At 27.4% G+C, this 23,039-nt stretch overlaps 1 protein-coding gene across 2 annotated transcripts in view; it reads right to left on the bottom strand.

Annotated features, from left to right (window-relative positions):
• LOC107455820 (monocarboxylate transporter 12-B) overlaps window positions 1-23,039 on the bottom strand; it is a 39,664-nt gene that overhangs the window by 9,106 nt on the left and 7,519 nt on the right. Inside the window, exons 1-2 of one of the 2 annotated variants that reach the window (XM_071180841.2) lie at window positions 9,082-9,372; window positions 294-653 (exon numbers count right to left, since the gene is read on the bottom strand). In XM_071180841.2, coding sequence (XP_071036942.1) covers window positions 294-588 — 295 coding nt within the window. In that variant the 5' untranslated portion in view covers window positions 589-653; window positions 9,082-9,372. Of the gene's footprint in view, window positions 1-293; window positions 654-9,081; window positions 9,373-23,039 lie in introns of those variants that run through there. The other variant, XM_016073532.5, reaches the window with a different exon arrangement.

The raw sequence follows: 23,039 nt of genomic DNA on the forward strand, positions 1-23,039 counted from the left end.
TACCAATTTTACATCACTATAATGATCGTTTTGTTGTAAAATATGAATGTAAGGTAACTCAATCAAACTTTTTACAATAATAATTGAAATATTGTCATTAAAATGAGAAGGAAATGAAAAATGTACTTTTTCAAGTTGAGGTTTGTAATGTTTTCTAGGTCATCCACAACTTTTCTGCATAATTTTAAAAATTACCGCTTCCTTGTTGCATAATTTATAGGACCCTTACAAGCTATATAATGTAAGAATATTCTAATTTAGAGTCTTATTATAAAACAAAATAGTTATCTCACCTACGCAGAAAGTTGTTCCAACCATAATCGATGCCACCCAAGATGTTGCTTGATTACTTTCACCAAAGTATTTTAGAAATTCTACATGGAAAATACCGAATGTGTAGGTAACGCCATCTACTATAACGTGAATCATGAAAGAACAAAATACTATCACCCATCCCCATCCGCCGTCAGGTGGCTCTGGCATCGAGACTTCCACTTCCTCCTCTTCCTCTTCTTCCATGTGTTGATGATTGTTAACTTCTCGTGAATTGGCAACAGAAACATTGTAGTCTTTCTTAGTTGCAGTCATTAGTAGTATGTAAAGAAGTGAGACAAGGCTTGGTTGATATCATAAGTTGAGCATGTGTTGCGAAACTGGAAAAAATCAATTGACATAAGTAATAAAACAAGGATATATTTATTTTCAGAAGTAATTTGTATTCTCTATTAAGACAAATTCGCCTTTGCGAAAAACTTTTTGATTGAAAGTAACTTGCGCTTGCAATACAGAAAAACTTCCCAATGTAAGCCTACCTAACGTCAATAAATTTTATACTGTTTTTTCTTTTTATTTTATTTTATTTTCTGTTTTTACGTGTTATTTTTACTTATTGTGTTTTATTTTATTTGTTGTAATTTTTGTAAAAAAATTTTTTTGAGTGCTCTCCTCACACTATTGTATTAATATATTTAGCTTTGGCTATATTGATACAATATCAGAAAGCACTCTTTTTTGCGGATATAATCGTGTGGGCTGATGAAAAGATAATATCTTTTATTTTCCGTTTTTTTTTTAAATTTCATCCTTTTTTTCTTTTTTTTTTTTTTAATCAGTTGTTTGTTATTTTTTTCATTATTATTTCCCCCCCTCCCTTTTGCATATGTCTATAATTTTCCTTTGTTTTATCTTCCTTTTGAACTTATCTAATGAGTTCTGTTTACTTGCAGCTTATGCGTAATAAATGAAACTTATTGTTTTTCTTAAACTCTCTTCTTGTTTTCTTGTATTTATTTATTTTGTTATATATATATATATATATATATAATGGCGAAAGGAATAGTACCAATTAATTACCAATAACTTCTTTTATTGGCTTTTGGTGATGATAACTGATTGACTTGCATATAATTTGCAGGTTAGTTTCACCCAAAATGTTTTCCGCGAAAGAAAGTAAATGGAAAATTTATTACAACACATGACTATAACGCGCTAAATACAAACTTATTTGATGTGCATTGGTCACCTTTGGTTGTCCTCATCGATCAAACTGCTGCCTGCTGCATCATTGTTTTAAGTGCCTGGTTCTTCTTTTTGATATTGTCTTTTCATTCATCTATCTCAAACCGTGGATTAGAAAAATGAGACTACCCATTTAATTAGAAATAAACACAGAATAGTCCCTAAGATAAAAAACGGTGCAAATCAGAAACGGGCCTAGTGTGTTATCAAAAATAGTTCCACAGTACAACTACAAAGTGAAATTTCGTGATTTCTCTCATACTTCAAACTAAATGAAATTAAATTTTAAACAACTTGAATAGGTTATTCAAAATTAGCACTAAAGTAGCGTAACTAATGTGAAGAATTGTTGTAATGCATTTAAACTGTTGCCACGTGGCAACCAACGCCTTTATCGATAAATTACTCTAATTTCTCTGGCACGGACGCATGGGAAATTTTCTTTTTATCTCTACAAAAGTTTCTTCTTTTCAAATATGCCGATGATTTATAAATTGCACGTAATTTATCAGTTATTCGTTAAAACAAAGGGTACCTATTTAATTAATTTAAAACATAAAAAGTAAAATATTTTAATGTATATTTAGACAATAAATATCTGCACTTTATTTTTTAGATCACATAAGTAACCTAACCAAGAAAAATTTTGAACAGCGCATCTAGATTTCGGAAGCCTAATCCATCAACAGTCAATGCGTTCAGTATAAATTTTTCATTACTGATCAGATAGTTTTGTTGACATATTTGCGTCCGGCTTATCCTTAGAGCCTATGTCTTTTCTATCAAACCCATTTACAAAGTTTAAGAAATATTTATACTTCCTCAATGAAATCTCGAATAATAAATTATGTTTTAATCCAAAACTTAATTGATGGATGTAAGTTGAAAGATGCTGATAAGAAAGATAAGATTTAATTAAGATATTTAGTTTTTTTGTTTGACATCTTATCTACATAACATTTGTTATTCACTTCAAAGGAGAAGTCATGTAAATGATTGGACAACCAAATAAACAAACTGAAATAAACTCATTGAACCTGTGTCTTAGAGTTGTTAGCGGTCAAAGTTCCTAGTCCATTGGATCACATGCTAATCATAAGACGCTAGTTTGTAATCTAATAATTAAACTACATCAAAAGCTATGCATATCAAAGATAATGATTTGTTTGCTTGAGTTAGTTCTGTAAAATGCAAGTTGGTATAAATAGCACGTTTGCCATGATTTTAATGGCCTGATTATTTTTTATAAGATATCATTGATTTATATTGAAAATATTTTTAAATACAACTTATAAATGTATTCACAATAGTGGAATTTTTTTTAAAATCTGATTTCATTGATCTTGAAGGTTTTATCCAAATAATGAGAGAATTTTGTTATTATATAATATTCAAAATTAACTAAACAATTTTAAAAAAAGTGACTAAACATAGATAAAAGTTTAGTGAAACTTATAAATTATAATTATCCATTAGATTTATGCAAAAAATTGCTGTTTAATTAAAATATTTCAATTATATCCCGTTAGTTTTATGTTTAATTATATACAAATACTTTTAAAACTTATTAAATAAGTAATTTATGAATATAATTAATCAGGAAAGATTTGTTCTGCCAAGAGTAATTTAGAATAATTGATTTTTTTGATATTCTGAGATCTAAATTTATTTATTCTTCATTTAATGTCTAGCTGACAAATTGGATCTTTGTCTTTAGGAATTGATGAGGCTGCTTAGCCTTAGCAAAAGTATCTATGATTTTATTTATTCAGTGATCAGTTCGTCAAAATTATCTAATTATTTTTTAAAACTTTTAGTTAGAAATATTAAAGATTTCTATTATAGCTGGGTTTTTAAATAATCTTTAACATTCATATATCTTATCTGAACTTTGATTTTAAACGTAAAGAAAAAAAATAGATTTAGTAAATCTTGATTGATAATTTAAGTAAATCCCATTTTTTTAAATTTTATTTTGATTCTTGCTGACCTTGATAAATAATAATGTAAATTTAGATTTTGAGACAAATATGCAAGATTTAAGAAACTGACGACGTTTATTAGACGTATAAATTCGATTCTATTTGTTTTTTAATACACCCTGTTAGTAGCGTTACTTACGTCAACTGCACTTAAAAAAATCAACTTATACTTTTAAAAAAAGGCTAGCTGGATTACCTTTAATATTTACTATGTTGTCGTTGTTCATGATGCAAGCAGAAACTATTTTTTTCCTTATTTAACGTAACCTGTTTTGCTTGCAAAAAAGTTTTTCTTAATTTTTTTTTTATGTAGATCATGCTTATACTTAAATGAAAATTCCTAAGCGAAACAGACTTATAAAGACTGATTTGGGTGATTTTTAAATGATGATTTTATCACAAAGAAATAAAATAGAAAACCATAAAAATTGTCAAAAAGAAGAATTGTATAAACGAAAAAACAATACAAAAGATAAAAAACAAATTTAAGAAAAACTTTTAAAACGTAATTTTTAAAGGATATTTGATAAAAATAACATGGCACACAAATATAGAAATGAAAACTAAGTGAAATATTTTTAAAGAAAGAGGCATAATGTTCTTAATATTATGATTGAATTCTTGTCTTTGCCAAAAACAACATATAGCAATTGTTCACAATTGCTATTAATTCAATTGTTAAATAATTCACTATTTAATATTCAATTGTTAAATAATTCACTATTTAATATTCAATTGTTAAATAATTCACTATTTAATATTCAATTGTTAAATAATTCACTATTTAATATTCAATTGTTAAATAATTCACTATTTAATATTCAATTGTTAAATAATTCACTATTTAATATTCAATTGTTAAATAATTCACTATTTAATATTCAATTGTTAAATAATTGAATGACGAATTATAATCCAATAATTAATCAAAATCAAATTTTGGAATGAATTGACATAACTGATACCGATAAAAAAAAAATTTATGACTCTGGCTCGAAAGATTTAAAGGCGAAAGAACTAAGCTGTATAAATTACAGTCTCAAATTGCTGTAAAATACCGGCTCTCGAAGAGTCGGTACTTTTTACCGTAAAAATCATTTTTACCGGTCCACTTTAGGGGACAAAAAATCTAATATACCGTAATTTTTATAGTAATAATTGTAAGGAAATCACTGACTTTAGTTAAGTAACTACGGTACAATATTAAGGTAAGAATGGATATTACGGCTGATAGATCCAAAGTGCCCCTACTTTATACCGTAATTTGATCTAGAAATGTTTACGGTGCGAATAACTGAAAGTTTTTAACATTGAATTTTAATTTTGTTTTCAAAGGAGAAAAAAAAAATTTATCAATTAAAAGGGTTTTTTATTCATAATTGTGCACTACGACAATTAAAACAGTTTTTGATGTATCTTCTTAGTACTAATGCTTTAATTTAAACTAAATACATACTGAAAATAGTGAAAGAACGAGAAATAATGAAAAAATATACTAATGAAACAAAGAATAAGAAAATGCATTGATTAGATTTTTAAAATAATTATAATTTTAAAATAAATCATCCGAACATAAATGACTGATACGTTTTTTTTCTGTTGCGAAAAACAATCTATCAAATTACATATTTTTTTGTTATTTATAGCTACAGTTCACGCAAATAGTTAAATGTTGCTTAGATACTAATTTTGGCATGAAACACCTAAACATAAAACTGTGACGTTCCGAAAGGTAAAGACGCATTTCGGCTTGACACTAAAAATTAATAGATCATACAAGTTTGCGTATCTTTCTCAACCGAACTTTAAAATGAATTAAGATTTATAACCAATAGGAATTATTACTTTATTCATTTCTTGTAATATTTATTTCATTCCGAAAGATTTAAATTTAAAAATATTTATACTCAAGTTTCCTTATGCATTTTATTTTTCATTGCTTAGCATTTTTGTTAATTTTTTTTTTCCTTTATAGATAAGCTTGTTAGCTTGCTGGAGAATAATAAGAATGAGTTTTTTTCCTACTTTATTTATAACGGCATCTATTATAATACCTAACTATTCTGAAGTAAAAAAATAAAATACAACATTTATGTACATACTGTAATAAATTCCAGATCAAATTACGATAAAAAAGTACCGGCATGTTAGGTGCATTATCCGTAAAATCAATTTTACCGTGAAATCTATTTATATCGTAAAATATACCGTAATTTTTATCGTAATAGTTATTTTATTCGAGTGGTTCAGTGATTTCGCGGTAATTATTACTCTAATAATTAAGGTATATCAAAATTTTTGTTCCATATCTTGTTCCGGTAAAAATGGATTTTACAGTAAAAGAAACCGGAACTTTTTACCGTAATTTAATACTAAATTTTCGAAGTACAGATATTGTTATATATCTGTTGCATGTTATCTGTTATTGTTATATACTATATTGTTATATTGTCTTCAATTTCAAATACTTTACGCCCTTATTGCTTAGGAATTCATGCATGTGTTCCAGAAATATACTCAACAATAAAAAAAAATTTATCGTTTGTAGATATACTTTAAATGATTTGACTCACTTTTTTACATAGATAAATTATTATTAAAATGGATGTTGCTTTTCTTCAGATTCTTGCATTTTTTTGCAATGTTGACCTTAACTTACATTTTCGATTTATGATAAGTAGCTTCGATTTATGATAGTGATTTTTATTTATTGCTTAATAAATAATCCACAGTAATCATAAGCTTCTTTTTACTTAGTTGTACGTTAAGCAATTAATCCATTTTTCTATTTGTATGACAATTATATAGTCTATCAAAATAATTAGTCCGTTTTTACTTAGTGTAACGTTAAATAATTAGTCTATATATGAAAACAATTAGTTCATTTTTATTTAGAGACTCGTCATATATCTAGTCCATTTTTACATAATAAACCCGAGTACTTTTAAAAAATTTGACTATACAATTATTTGACTATACTATTATATGACTATACTATTATTTGACTATACTATTAACACAATTCATATTATACGATGTACATCTATCATGACCTTTAATTTTAGCTACATTCTGATTTTAAAATACAAATATTTCGGAGTCAAAAATAAACGGTGAAAAACAATTAAAAGTTTCTGATATACGGTAAAAAAGCCACATGTTTGTAACAGTTTGGACAGATTCTCAAAGTTCTCTAAAAGCTTTGAAGCAAATATTAATTAGAATACAGTAAACAAACTGTCTAACGCTTTTTGAAATTTTTGAATGTATTTTATCAAGAGTTTTTGAAATTATGCATCATAATTTTAAAAATTGAGTAAATTTGTCCATATGTCCCATACTTAAGCTGCAGTTGTAAGCATGTGAACGCATGCAAAATAATTTTTTAAGGCAAAAAATTTTTTTTCATTCATTTTAAATTGGGAAAAAATTATTATAGTGTCTGAAATTATAAACCGACAACATATTAGTCAACTTTTATTCATTTAAAAAAACTGAAAAACTGTTTTAGAAAAATTTCATTGCAATATTATTGGTTGCATTTGGAATTGATCTCAGAAATATTCTAAATACTTAAATTTATCGAATTTAAATTTGTAATAATCTGGAAGCGGCCTCGTCTATGCATGTATTTGTTCCACGAAACAATTTGTTTTTAGAATTTTCTTTTTAAATGCGTTTAATAAATTACATTATATTTTATCCAGTAACTCGCTCGCAATCTAGATTTTAAAAAATTTCTTCTTCTTCTCCAGTTTTACAGCCCTTGGTGGGCTTTGGTTTTCTCTACAATAGAATTCCATGTTACTCTCTTCCCATACTTTTGTTTCTTTTTTTTTTCTTTCTTTTCAGATCTTTCTCAACAGCCTCTAGCCATCTTAGCTTTCGTCTTCCGTTTCTTTTCCTAGTATTATATAATATTCCTTTCATGATATTCTTAGCCATGTCTATTTCATACATTCTATAGTCATGCCATACCCCCTGTATTCTTTTAGCTTTAAATCTGATGATGTTTTTCCGATTAATTTATTTCTCTATTTCATGGTTATATCTATTTTTTTCATGTGTTATTATAATTTATAGCTCCGTAAACTCTTCCAATTATTATAGGTTTAAAATTAGTTGGAATAAATAGTTGCTTTAAAGCTTGAGAAAACCTTTCACTTCAACGTAACCGTAACAAAAGGGCAGAAAAACAAAATGTTTTTGTGTGCAGAGTTTAGATAAAAGATTACATTTTTATCACCCGCTATTGGTGATTTTTCCCTATTTTTTCTTTCTTTTTTTGTTTGTTCCAGATAGTTATAGAATATAAGTTCTGATCGCACCTCCCCTTTTTCCTAAGTAAGTGTGAAATTGTCCCAACATATGGGAAGAGGCCACAATAATTTATTCTTTATTATTTTTGTTCTTAAATTTTTCTCATTATACAAAGACTTTCGTGAAAAAATTTTCAATTCCAGATACTGGAACTTTAATCAGTTATTTTTATCTTTTTTTCCGAAAACTTACAAAATTAGTAAATTGATTTCTTAAAAACAATTACTGACTCAAATATATACAACTCAGGAAATAATTATGAAATAAAGATAAAGTTTATCATTGATAAAAATAATTACTATGCCAAAATTTTAATATAAACTCTCACTGAGATAAACATTTTGTTTATTAGTTTAGTTCTTTTAAATTTTTCTTGGTGTAAAAGAATTATATAGCGTTTAACAATTTCAATTTTTATCGATTTTTTTTAGCCGCGAATTCTTTTTTCGTTTGAATATTTTTTCATTGATGCTTAATTTTCAAATTCCAAATATTTGTTAAAATTATTTAGTAAATAAAAGCTAGTGAATCTGAAACACAAAGATCATTAGAAATGTCAGAGAATTTATGTATAAAAACTCTATTTTTTCTATTTGAAAGCTAATTTCATTACTATTACATGGTAACGTGGAGATTTCAGCCGACTATAACAAGTCGGCTAAAACTGGGAATTTGAGTGGAAAATTGGCAATTTGGAAATTTCGGTGTTTTCAAATATCACTAACGTATTCTTTAAGTAAGATCTTCTATTAATACTGTATATAGTTCAATAGTTTTATTTATAATTATTATAAACATAAAAAAAAATTGTCTTTTCCCCCTTCCACATAATAGTGCGTAAAATAAATGTTTCAACCTAATATTTCTATTTCTTAAACTTGATATTGATTCTAAAATCTTTATAAATACATTAAAATAGCACGCTGTCATTGTATTTTATGTGTTTAACACTTGACGGAATTAATTTGCATATCATAAGTTTTGTTTTTAGAATTCTTTCTGCAATATTGATTTTTGGGCGGTGGTTTCTAGCTTTATTTTTCATTATTCGTGTTAATATCCAAAGAACCTTTAGCATTTACTTTAAAAATGCAAAAAATTTAGCTATTTTTTATGACTGCATACAGGTGTCATATCACTGTCATATTAGAGTTTGAAAGAACAATCAAAATTCTCCGCATTTAATATTTATCAATTACTCAAATTTTTCAAATGACAACCCGTATATATATATATAACAAAAAAACATGTATCAACTTACCCGTTGTCATTAAATAATCTCGTGAACTTAAAAGTCACCAATTAAATTCATCATAAAAATTGGATCATTATTGCCATTAACGATAAATAAAAACTACCCCTTAATAATAACTAATTTCATGAAACACATGTCAAGAATCTTCTAATACAAAACCATGCAAATCAAATAAATCCTGGTGATGAATTTCTCTCCTCTTCTTTATCCTTTTCGAATTTCAATGCACGCTCATCCCTATCACCATCCTTTCTATCCCGGCTGATAGCAGGATTATGACGTCACATTCAGGGTTTACACAGAAACGGGAGTATGACGTCGCCAAGTGGCAGCCAAAAATAATCGAGTGAATTGTAATACGTCGCCGAATCAAACGATTTTCATTCGAGAACACAAAGGTTGGTGCTAATGTATCGTTATTTTTAGTTTCAGCAGGTTTAAATGTAAATTGGTGCCAGGAATAAACTTACATATTACTACGGAATTAGTTTTTTTTTTTTAAACGAGCGGCGAATAATTTAATTTTTGAAAAATAACATTCTTTTTATCATCATTATTTTTTATCATTACTAAAATTATTATAATTATTATCTTTCTTTTATCATTATTTTATCGCAATAATTAAATTTGTAAGGATAATATTCAATTTCATTATTAAAAAGTGTATTCAACCCTAAATAGAGCAATTTATTCCATTCATTATGTAATGGAACAATTTATTCCAATTTATTCTATTGACAAGAATAAATGCAATGAATGTTTTTTTTTTTTTGTAACTTAGTTGCCAATTCAATATATCATAAACAGTTTATGACTTTTATTAGTTATATTTGCTTATATATTTAGTTTAGAACATGTTTATTCTAACAGCAGCAATTATTACAATTATTATTAGCAAATTATAACATCCGCAATTTATTTTCGCTAGGCGCAGAAAAGTGAGAATAAAATTTTTTAGGGCTTTCAACCAACAATTACGTTTAAACTCTGAACTCGTGTTCACTTGACAAATCCGAATTATTTGTAATTCTATTAGTGTTACATTATCGCGTTATACTTACATACACATATTTTTTTTAACCTGATAAATATTATGTGTTTAAAATAATAATTTAGAATAAATTTAATAACATAAATAGATGCTATTCACTTAAAATTATATTTAACATTTTATATCGTGTTGCAAATTGATATTATATAATAATACTACTAGCTGCAAGACGCCAAATTGAAGGTAAAAAAACTTTACAATGATGCATATTCAAGATATAAAAAAAATTAAGTGCTACTCAAACTTTCTCTCTGCTGTAGTATTAAAGAGGATAAGAAGTACGAGAGAAGGAAGAGGGAAAAAAAAAATTTGTATATTATTTTGGTGTCCTGCAACCAATATCTATCTGAAGAAGATTATCGGCTGAGGAGTATTGAGAAGCAAACTATGAAATTTTCCATCATTTTTTTAAATAGCATTTTTTTATTAATGAAATATAAAATTGTATGAGTTATTTCTTATCCGGTAGAGGCTTTTGAATAAACTGATACTTTATCAATTATTCAGAAGCACGCGTCGATGCACAAAACTGAGAAGAATACGTGAATTTTTAACCCTTTGAAGACCAAGTTTTGCTTTTCCAATAAAAGACAAACAATGAATTTAATAGATCAAATGAACTAAAAATAACAATATTCTGTCTAATAAAAAATAACTATTCGGACAATGAGTGACTAGGACTTATGTGTTGAACCGGGTTTTTAGACTGAACTTATATGTCCCAGTGGTGTTTTCGTCAGCGGGATATATATTTCCCGGTGGGACTGAAACCATTAAATGAAACAAATATAAAAATTATTAATAATAATAATTACAAGAAAGTTCAAATTCTGCAAATTTGCACGAAACCATGAAATTTTTTTATAGATTATTTAAAAATTATAGTCAGTACTTCGAGTCGAAAAAGAGAAGATATTAAGAAGGGGTAAAAAATTATGAAAATTGTAGCAAATTTTAAAATTGAAATACAAATTTTATTATAATATGATTGAAATAACTCATCACCTAAATTACAAAAAAAAGGAATTCTACAATTAATGAGTTTTTTCGCCAAAAAGATGCATATGTGCGCCAAAAGAATACACATCTGGAAATATAATTTAAATGCGGAACCATGGATTGCGTGAAAGCGCTAAATTTCTTTCAGAAGTATGTGAGATCAATAGCTCAATTTGCTTTTAGAATCACGAGTAATGAATTCAGATGAAAATAGTAACTGATTTAAAGTACTTGATACATTTATCTTAACTGGAGTCATTAATTTGTGTTGCTTGTGGTATAAACAGAGTATATGTTTTACATTCAAATTTTATGAAGTCAGTTACACACGCATTCTATTTTAATTTAAACTGAAACTTCTTCATTATGTTTTCTATTATTCGCACCGCTTATGTATAAAAACGGCACTTAAACGACGAGTTTAATATTTTATACATTACTTTTTATTCATTACGTTTTCTGTTACTAGAGGAAAGAAACGAATAATATGTAAAAATAAAGTTCAAACACAAATAATATAAAGAAATAAAGTTCAAGAACAAAATACTTATACAAGAAAGAGAAAACAAAATTCTTCAGCATGTTTTCTATTATTCCCTCTGCTTTTGAATTAAATCGACTGAAAATTATGAATTAAATATTAAATTTTGAATTAATTTGATATTTAATGCATTATTTTTGATTTTTTTTTCTTTTTACATGATGCATATAGAAATCAATATAAATGTTCAAAAAATTGCTCGAACAATCGAACTAGAAACTGAATCAATTGATTCTATTATTGAAACGAACCTCTCAAATCTCTGAGTTTTATTAGAAGAGATTCAAATCACAATTATTTCTGATTTGTTTAATTTAGGGATTAATTTCATTTAAAACCAATGCTATGCAATTAGTTTTTAAACGAAATAATATAAATAATAATGTCTTTTTACTTTTTACGTTTATTTTGTTTTATTTCATGGATCTGCTAATCTGCTTTTGTAAATTTCAGATTTTGCAATCGAAGAATTCGTTTAAATCCACACACAAAAACAAAGTTATATAGTAGATATTTTGCTTTCTTTTTTGAACTATGGGATATAAAAAGTTATTTATTCATTTTTTAATAATGAAATTTTACAAACTATAAATTCAGTATATTCAGTCAATGTTTCTCACAAATTTTACGTGTTTGGGATTAGTGGTAGAAAACTAATCACAGTTTCATAAGATTCACGGGAAAACTGCAAAATTTGACCTATTGCAAAAGTTATCCAATATAATGATACCCTGGTTTACACTACCCCTACAATAATGGAAGCGACACTTTCAGTTTTTAATATTTTTTTGAATTTCTCATGAAATACTTAGAAGACTATTTTGTAATTTTAGAACTGTTCAGTTCATGCATTTTTTTCATACTTTGCAATAAAATTTTTAAACTCTCAGTGGTTTGAAAGACAGACAATAAAACTACGAAAGAAAGCAAGTATTTTTGAACGCCCTATTCCAGAAAATCAAGCAATAAGCTTGTAACTTGCATCAACTACTTATGTTGTTATTTGCAAAAACTGCATAAAATTTCATAAATCTAGCTTAAATATTTATGGAGGTTACAGCAACAAATTTCATTATTACAGCAACAAATTTCAGACTATCAAAAATAAAAATAACTTAATCACGGATTTGAGAATGGGAGATTTATAACACCGTTATTACGTAAATATTTCGCGTATTTTTCTTTTTACAGTTTTCTCCGAATAAAATAGATTACAGGACCTTAAAAATAACACACAGGGTATATTTATTTTATAACCGGTGTTAAACAACCGACCACAACTCTAAGTCTTCAAATATTAATGCTCCATTCCGTTGCCTTCTAATTTTGAACCGAACCCAGAAGACAAGAGAACTACTAGATCAAACATTAGCCTTCGTGGAGAACTTTTTGATCGAACTAACTCTCATTCACGGAGAGGAAAACCTTCCACGATTAGACCGACTGCAAGGGGATTCTAACCCATGATCCGTCTATCACTGAATATATTTTGCGTCAACACTGTGGTTTTAGAATTCGTATCAAACAACTACCGCAAGGTCATGTCATTGAAAGGCGAAAGGTGTGTGAGCCACAGCGGCTCACACGGAGTATATTATTCATGAACCGAAGTACTGCCCATCAAAGAAAATGATGGGATGATGGGTCACCGTTTGCATGATGTACATTTCCAGCCATTTCCATAAGGAACAGATCTCTTATTTTCGAACAAGCGCACCGCTTCAGGATTAAAACTGTTTTATTCCCGATCCAGTTTTATTTCAGCCACCCCGCGTTTTGGAAATTGAGATAATAGATATTGTACAATGTATATTAGCTCAGAGAATACTAGCAATGCATATCACATGCCTAAAATACAATCTCAGACTTACATACTTGAGTTATCTAAAGTTATAATAAACATATTGCGTCGTTGTTGATCCACAAGCTGATTAACCCTTTTTGACACCAATTATTTTCGACGATGAAAAATTGCTACCAAAAATTTATGATATCGAAAACTAGAAATTAATTATTGTATCTTAAAAATAAATATCAAGATAAAATGTATTCAACACTGTTTTAAATGTTTTTTCCTCAAATATTACACAAGTATCAAATCATTTGATTCTTCAATATCAAGATTAGTTCGTTTATTATGCAAGTGATCATAATATGCAAGGCAATGCAAGTTATCATAACGATTGAAGCATTTATTGAGACGATTTTTCGTGTCTCTGAAATGTGTTATCATTTTATTAATGAACACAATCCAATTTCGAATTAAATAATAAGCCTTTTCATTCATACTATCAATTCTAAACAACTCAACTTTATTCAAATTTCCAAAAATGCTTTTTTTTTATTTGAGTATTTTTTTACACTTATTTGATAATGAACGACATTTCTGAAAATGTATCATTTATAGATTGATTAGAAATAAGTACAAGATAATTTAATTTTTTTTTATTATATTGCTCAATAAAATTTATGCGTTTAATTATAAAAAACATGGAAAAATCATCTAAATAAAAACTGCTTTGCATTTATGTTATTTATTAAAAAAAGAATAGATTAAAATTTTTAAAAAAAAACAATAAAATAAAACTTTTAAAAAGATATTTTTAAAAATTAACCATATTATACTTTACCTAAATTAAACAGAGAAGTAAAAAAATAAAAAGTGTTTCAAACTAAAAAAAAAATTTAGAAATCAAAAAGTTAAAATTCACATCCAAGCTGTATGAGCAGACATATTTTCAAACTGTTAAATAATAATTTAAAAATTAACTGCAGATGTAAAAAAGAAATTACATTGATTTTAACTCTTTTTTTTCTTCTTCAATATATCGATTTAAATCTTCCTTGACTTCAAGGACCTAAATATTGAGATAGTAAACAAAACTAATCAGAACATGATTGACCTATATTTTCACATATTTGTTGATAATAAAACGTAAAATTTTTAATAGTTTTGCTTAAAATTTAAACATCGAATGAAAGTAGTTAATATCAAATTCTAAGTTTGGTATTAATTACTTTCTCTTTTATATGGTAAAGTTTAATTTCGAACTTCTGTGAGTTAAAAATTGAAATTGAAATGGATATTCTTAGACAATCCTAAAATTCGTTTAAAAATTAGATTGTTCGAAAGAAGCATTTGAAAAAGGAAATTTTCTGATTGGTTTAGCATTAGCCATAGATTTAAATTAAATTATAAACGGTTGTATTCTTTTTCAAACATTTTAAAGTTAGTATTATTGCTGTTTGCTACCTTATAGCTCTCATTAATTAGTTCACGTTCACATATTTCACGCTCTTTAATGAATAAAATGATCCATGTGAGCGTTGTAGCATACGTGAACTACGTAACCTAATTAGTATTCCTACAGTTATCTGTTTATAGTTATGCTTTTAAATTGTAAATATGTTTCTATAAAACTAAATAGTTTAAAATCAACAGTATTTAAAATAAAAAATAAAGTATATGTTGAAAAGAAGAAAAAAATTTATTAGAAAAATGGTACTAATGCGTTAAAGAGAAACGTAACAAACCACGGTACTATAATTGAATGTCTGCAAGAGACGTCATCGTGGATAAATCCTGACATTCATGAATTCAGAAACCAATCAGGTTCGGCACACACGAGTGACGTCACCTACAGGTATCCAATAAAATCTGATTTAAATCAAATGGTCAGACATTATCACTTCTTCCCGAGTTGCAAGTACCCAATTGAAGCCAATGAGGATTAATTATTTTGGTAATAGGATTACTAGTAATATGGTAATTGGTGCAATTTTATAAATAGCAAATATACTGTTGCAGGTGCAAAGACTACATCAACACTGTACAATTTTATAAAAAAATACTGTAAAAAAAAAAAAAAGATTCTTTACGGCCCTTCGAGAGTACCTGAGAAAATCACTAATTGTGGTTAGTTGACCTCGAATAACAGCATCATGCCAAATAATACTAAATGCAAAATAATAATCTTAATTAGCACAGTCAAAAATTTTATGAGCCCAGATAAAGCAGCATTGAAGTAATCTTTTGAATATTAAAAAATTAGATCACAAACTTTTTTCATTTTCTCAAAACTAAGACTTTTCTTGATAAAAATGTTTTCCGCCATTTTCAGAATTAGCATAGAGGGTGATAGCTACAGATAGGCTAAACTTGACCTAACAGCCATGAATAACTGTTGCAAACTCACAACAGTTATGAAAATAGCATGTTATTCTAAAAAAAAAAGTCTATTTTGACATCATACTAATAGCATATTATTTGCAAAAAAGCGCTATCTTAATATTATTAAGAAAAACATATTGTTTGCAAAAAAGGACTATTTTAACAATATGAAAATAGCATATCATTTTTAAAAAAAGCTATTTTAACATTATGAAAGTAGCAAAATATTTACAGAAAAAAGCGCTATTTTAGCATTATGAAAATAGCATATTAGCAAAAACGCTAGATTTTAACATTATGAAAATAGCATATTATTCGCAAAAAAACATTATTTTAACGTTATAAAAATATTTTAATTGCAAAAAAGTGCTATTTTAACGGATACTTCAAGAAACGGCTTTAATAAACAAGAAATTGTTCTCGTAAATATTATATAAAATCATAATTTATCTCAAAACCTCGAACAAATTTAATAAAAGTTAATTTCATCAATTTTTATTAACATTTACGTTATTGAGTTGAAAATAATTGCTTAATACCGGAATTTATCCTATCCATTATTGTTATTTAGAAGACTTCTGTAAGCTGAGGAAATAACTCCACCATTAATTTCCCTTCGTCCATTCGAATAGAAATGTTTACGTAAAAGATTTTGAGGGGCATTAAAGATAACCCACAAAGAGGACATAATAGTGCGAATTTAATTTCCTTTGACGATAGTACGTATCCGCCGCTCTTAATAAAACAATGGCTGTTAGCATTGTTTACAAAATTCTTAATTGACATGTTGCAATCAATACTTTTCTATTATTTTTTATTATATTTAACCAACAGTGATTGGACTATTTTCGCGTTTATTATTTAGATTTTATTTGAATATTTCAATAAATATAAATAAAACCTATTATAAATATTTCCAGTGTTCTCCCTAAGCGTTTTTAGAAGGGCGGCCCACCCTGCTTGCTCTTTGATCCCAATAAATGCTCCCTCTTTGCCCTTTTTGTAAAAATAACCCGTCATCACTGTTGTTTTATTCATATTCCATTTTGAAAAAAATTAATTCACTGTTTAAATAATTACACCCAGGTAAATTATATGTATTCGCAGGTTTAACTCTAATTACTTTTACAAGCATTTACTTGGTTAGGATTATTCTCAACGGGTTAAATGTTTACAAGTATCTCTTATTTCGGAGAAAGGGAGATATTAATAAGCTTTTTTAATTAATTTTAAATTTCAAAATTATTTTTAAATAAATACCTATTTTTTTTAAATGCACCTTTAAATGTTCATTTTCTTTTCAGTTTAAATTATAGAAAGAAGCTTTCAAGTTGTTTATCAATTAATCTTTTTTTTTAAAGAATTAAAGTTACGAGATTGTCTTTTAGCATGTCTTTAATTATTTTTATAAACTACAAATTTTTCTTATTTTGATAATGGGAGAGAAATACTTTCAAATATACACATAAAATAGTGTAAGAGGGTAATTTAAAAATTGTAGAGGGTAAAATTCAGTGTTATTATATAATATTACACATTTTGATACATTTTTACGGTGTTAAGTGAGTGCCCTTTCAAAGTGCCCTTTTCTGAAAGGAATCTAATTTTTCTGAAAGAAATCTAATGTAAAATCTAAATTTTAGTAAATAATTGCACTCCTTAGAACAAAGAGAACTATTAAAACGGGTTATTTTGCAATTTAAACTATAGTGGTTTTTGACAAGGCTCGGGTTAAACTAGTTAACTAAAGAAAAGCTCTTAAAAGGTTTAGAGATACGTTATTGTAGTTCGTTGTTCGTTTTTCTTAAGCATTCCGTTTGATCTATTTCGTTTTAATGCTCAAAAGAATTCAACCACATTGACCTCATCATATCGAGAATTTTCTGCAATGAAAATTATTTTCCGGGGGGATTAGCCACTCAAATCTCCAGACCTTAACCCAATAGCGAATGTTTTGATCTACCTAAACTGACAAGTTGCTGCTTTGAGTCCTCCACGGCTGTTTTACAAGTCCGTATTGCTTTCGCTTCCTATTTCGGTGTTCTATTGACTGAATGAAAAGTCGATTCCGCAAATGCAATTAATTAGGTATGGACGAAATCCTTACTAGAGCCCATTTTTATAATATTTCCATGACGATAGTATGCATCAACATATGACAGTTCTCTATATAAAACTGTAAAGTAGTATTTTCTCTAAGAAGGAACTTTTCTGCCCACGTGCTTTCTTTTAAATCATATTTCTTTTTAATTTATGTAAATTTTTATGGTCATTCGTTAAAAAACTTGTCCCTATGTTCATTCATTTTTAAATTTAATACAGAAAACTGGTCCTTTAACTTTTGGAGGCCAGTATAGTTACTTAAACAAGAGCTCTTTAATAATATAGAACCTTGATAAAATGACTTATCAGTTAAAAAACTTTCAAATGAAAATGTATTATTATAATACACCGCCAAGACTTAAAACAGAAATTATACTAATACTATAAAATTTCTTCCAAAATAATAGAGAATATAATGTTTATAAAAAGAAATTAAGTTATGCAAATTTGTTCTTTTGTATACGATTATTTAACTATCAAAGATTATTTGAAACAGCTTAAATGTTAATACTGCTTTTTATTTTTTGTTACTTATTAATATAATAGTTTTTTTCTAATAATTTACATCATTCATAACCCTGATGAGAATATATATATTATTTGTCGAGTTTTTTTTTTCCTCTAACATTTTGCAGTTACGCAGTGTCTGTTAAAAACTAAAATCGTTCTCAGCTTTTTTAGATTTAGTTAGCAAATGAAAGAAATATGTTGACATAAAAGAATAAATAAAAACGAATCACTCTATGTAACTTCTTATCCAAAGACTCAATTTCTTTAATATTTTAATATGAAATTTAAAAAAAAGAAATCGTTAATTTAGTGAAATTATCTATCCTATGTATGTACCTAAATGTGGTACTGAGAACTACAGAATCAGCTAACATAAATACTAGATGTTTTTATGATAAATCACAAATTATAATAAAAGCCAAAGTATCGCCTGCTTTAATGATGCATCAAAAATAAAATATACCGTTTGACTATCTTCTGACCCGTTGTTCGCTATTGTTCTGACGTATTTAAGAGAATTTTGGAATTTCCTTAAACAAATTAAATCTATTAAAAGGATTCAAAACAAAATGTAAATTGGTGATTTCTTAAGTACTTTCTTTTCACCGTTTAAGTGAACAATTTGAAATAATTAAAATTTCTCTCTTATTTGAAAAAATTCTGCCTAGCAATTGACACGTCATTTTTACTTTTTTTAAAGAGAAAAACATGATTTCCTGGAACTTGCAAGGCTTGGATTTTCTTTCGCGATTCGACGAACCAACTTGGAACTTGTCCCATTTTTATAAAGAAATCTCCCATTACCCCTTTTTTTCTTATTTTTGAATTCTATATCTTGCTGTATTTGGTTACTCTTCTGTTCAATAATTTTCCACTAAGCTATAGGTTGTTTTAGCATTTTAACTGCATTTATTAAAACCACTAAATATGATTTTGTCCCAAATTAATTGATGCATTTTACTTTCCAGAATTTTTTGTTCTTTGAATTGTTATTCTTTACTTTTATAGTTTTAAATATCAAAATATATAAATTCGACAGCGTTGCTAATTATTAATGAATGGCTAAAGCCAATAAAGAAAATAGATAAAATGCACTTTAAGGTTTATAGTTCAGAAGAACCTAAGAAATAACTGGCATAGATTTTAATATTCTTTTATTTGAACAGAAATTTTATATAATCCTGAAAGAGAAAGAACAGCTTTCTAAAAGCAGTACTGTTGTGAGAACACTCTTAGGAGACAAGAAATAAAATCTTGGAGAAAGAACTATTCAGTTTTAAAGTATCTTCGAGTTATTAAGTTATAAAATATCTCGTATTAAGAGAGTTAAAATTTATCCTTCGTAAAAGTAAAATAAACATTACAATTGCATCTCACGTGCACCATAAACTTCACACCCACGAGCCAGACGCTAAATTTTATTTGTGAAATAAGCTTAGGTTGTTGCAGTCAAAAAATCAAAAATGGAACACCTTAATTGCTCTTGATCTAATGATTGGATTTTCACATGTGTTTAGATGAAATTTTAATCTTTCGAGAAACTAACCTTATGCTTTAACCCTTTGAATCAGAATTTTTATTAAGCATATTTTTCATACTTCTTTCATTATTTTGAATGAATTAATTTAGGTCAAAATAAGTTGGATATATTATACTTAGCATTTCAATAATTTATGATAATGAAATACAGCATGAAACACCGGTGTCTTGCGTTAAAGGTAAAATCTTCCGAACACGGCTCAAATCCAAACAATAATTTTTTACAGTTATTTAGATTTAGGGGAAAAAGTTATACACCATTGAATTTTTTTATTACATAATCAATTATTGATAATTTTTTGAATATAAGTAAAAACATTTTTTTCAAACTACTTTTTTTTGGATTTAATATTTTAGCACAATTAATTCCGATTAGTACAATTAATTCCTATGAAAAAAAATACATATTATTAGTGACACTGTGTCCCATCTACGTCAACGAATGAAATGTATACAATATGTTAAGTTACGAAATCATCAGACACAAAAATGTACTTTCTTCGATTAAACATGTCTTTTATTTCGACGAATTTAATTCTAGACTTTCAAAATAGATAGACGCAATCTAGAAAATATAGTCCCAGTAGTTTGAGCAGGTGAACGGTTCAAAGTTTGAATCCCTAATTATTATTTTTTTTTTGTGTGTGCATATTTTACCATATTTATGGAATTATTTGAAATAATCGAATATTTTTTCGCAAATTTCAAAAAAAATTCGGAAAAAAATCTAATAATTTGATAAAATTCAACAAAGAAAGTAAAATGAATACAGGATTTTTGAAGATTTATGCATCCATTTTATGTTGCATTTCTTATGGTAGACAAAATTTCCGGTATTTTATAACAAATACTTATTTACTAAAAGCAACTCACTTCCTGTATTATTCCCAGATGCCTTAAAACTCCATGAGGAAAAAAAGGAAACAATCTTCAAACGACAATCATTAATGACGTGAGAAGACATCGATTGCGGTTAATGCCGGATTTTTAAAAGGTCTGAGTTTTTCTCTTCTCTTATTCTGAGTTATTCTCTTCTCTTATTATAAGTTATTCTCTTATGCTTAAAAATTATTTTGTATGTAAGCAAGACGTAGCACATTTGGCTGAAAAATTGAGCTATAGATATGGCAGTTAACTCTTCGTCCTTAGATCACATAAAAACTATAAATTTCCAAGAAATACCAGAAACCCATTTACTGCCGACTACAGAGATAATCGGTGACCCAAAATTGGGTTTTTCTGCAGGATGACGTCTCCATTCACATTTCAAAATCTTGCTGGAGATAAGTTTTAAATAATGGAGTGCATGTCATAAATAAATGACCTGCCTCTTCTCTTGATTATAATTTTATACATGCGTGCACGTATCATTAGTAAGCTTGTATATTCTAGTAGCAGTCAGTTTCATTCGATGTCAGAATTGTTGAGAGTTACCAGCAAAACAGGAATAATATTGAGGCTACTGTCTCGCAGATATTAATAAGTAGTATGGCACATCGTGTGTTTCAAACTGTATGTAAACCTGGCGGTTGTATTGACTATTAACAGTAATGGCTTTTTTTTTCGACAGAATACTTTTTTTCTTCCCCTTTTAAAACATTCGATTCTTTTTCCTGCCCTGGTGGGCAAGGAAGTGAGTTACTTCTTGTACATTCGCTTTCTTAATTACATATGTTACGTTTTCGTTGCTTGTTTTGTGTTCAGTTATGACACTAAATTATGGCGGCTTTAGCGAGATTCTAAAGTTTCTCAAAAAATATAAATAAAATAATTACCCTTTTTAATTTTTTTAAAATTATTTTAAATTATGAATATTTTTATTGCCTAATGTGTAACAAAATATGAAAATGAATATTTATATAATTTATTATGCTATTATTTATAAATAGATACTATTATTGTGCTGGGTTCACTTTTATCGGTGAATGTTTTATTTAGGCATTTATTTTACCTGTTTAACCACTTTTTTTTAATTTCGAAAACCTAAGCTTGTATTGCATGAATAAATATTTAAAATATTTAAAAATAAATTTGAAATATTTAAAAATAAATTTGAATCTTTCAAAAACGATATTAGTTCTAAACTAGTTCCAATTAATTTCCGACTGCTGCCAGAAAAAAAAAGTTGAGAACTACTCATTTAAATCAACTGTTTATCACTAATTAAAATTAAAATCTAGATTAAGTAAGATAAAGTGATCTATAAAATAAAATGAAATCGCTATCTTTTAATACCAAATAAAAAAATACACTCATACATAGATTACGCTGCTATTTATAAATATCAGCGTAATCTATGTATGAGTGTATTTTTTTATGTACTATATATTTTTTTCCACGGAAAGGCATGGTGCTGACGTAAAATATTCTAAGTGGTAGACAGATCATGGGTTAGAGTCCCCTTGCCGTCAGGCTAACCTTGGGAAGTTTTCATGTTTTTCCTCTTCGTGTAACGCAAATGCGGGTTAGTTCCATCAAAAAGTCCTCCACGAAGGCAAATTTCTTCCAATACTTGATCCAGGAGTTCCCTTGTCTTTTGTTACGACGATTATAAAATAAAATAAAATGTCCCAAATCAAATATCATAAGTTTCTTATACTGATACTAAAAGCACGTGATTACATGGTGATGGGAAGAAAATAAGTATACCTCCAGTTCCCTCACCCCTATAATTAATATTTTAGAGTTGAAAAGATTCGAATTAGAAAGGAAAGAAAGTGCATGAATAAGAATGGAATGAACGAGCAACCTTTTTGTCCCTGTTTAAATATTTCAAGGTCATATCTCATTGATAAAAAAAAAAAGTCACTTATTGTATAGTGTAGGCTTACGTGTGACAGTTAAGAATTCAATTATCTTATTTACGAACTTCCTCAAGACCAGTTCTTTAAATAGTACTTGGATCAAAAAAAGTAAACAATTTCTCTGAGACCGAATTTAAAGATTTATACAGCTCTGTGACCCGACGGATTTAAGAAATATTTGTGTTTTGTGTGATACAATTAGAAACAGGACTTAATATTATTTTAATGAGAAAATATATATTTACT

This window comes from Parasteatoda tepidariorum, chromosome 8 (genome assembly GCF_982258835.1).
Source record: "Parasteatoda tepidariorum strain Cologne lab strain chromosome 8, Ptep-v5.0, whole genome shotgun sequence".
Lineage (NCBI taxonomy): Eukaryota > Metazoa > Arthropoda > Arachnida > Araneae > Theridiidae > Parasteatoda > Parasteatoda tepidariorum.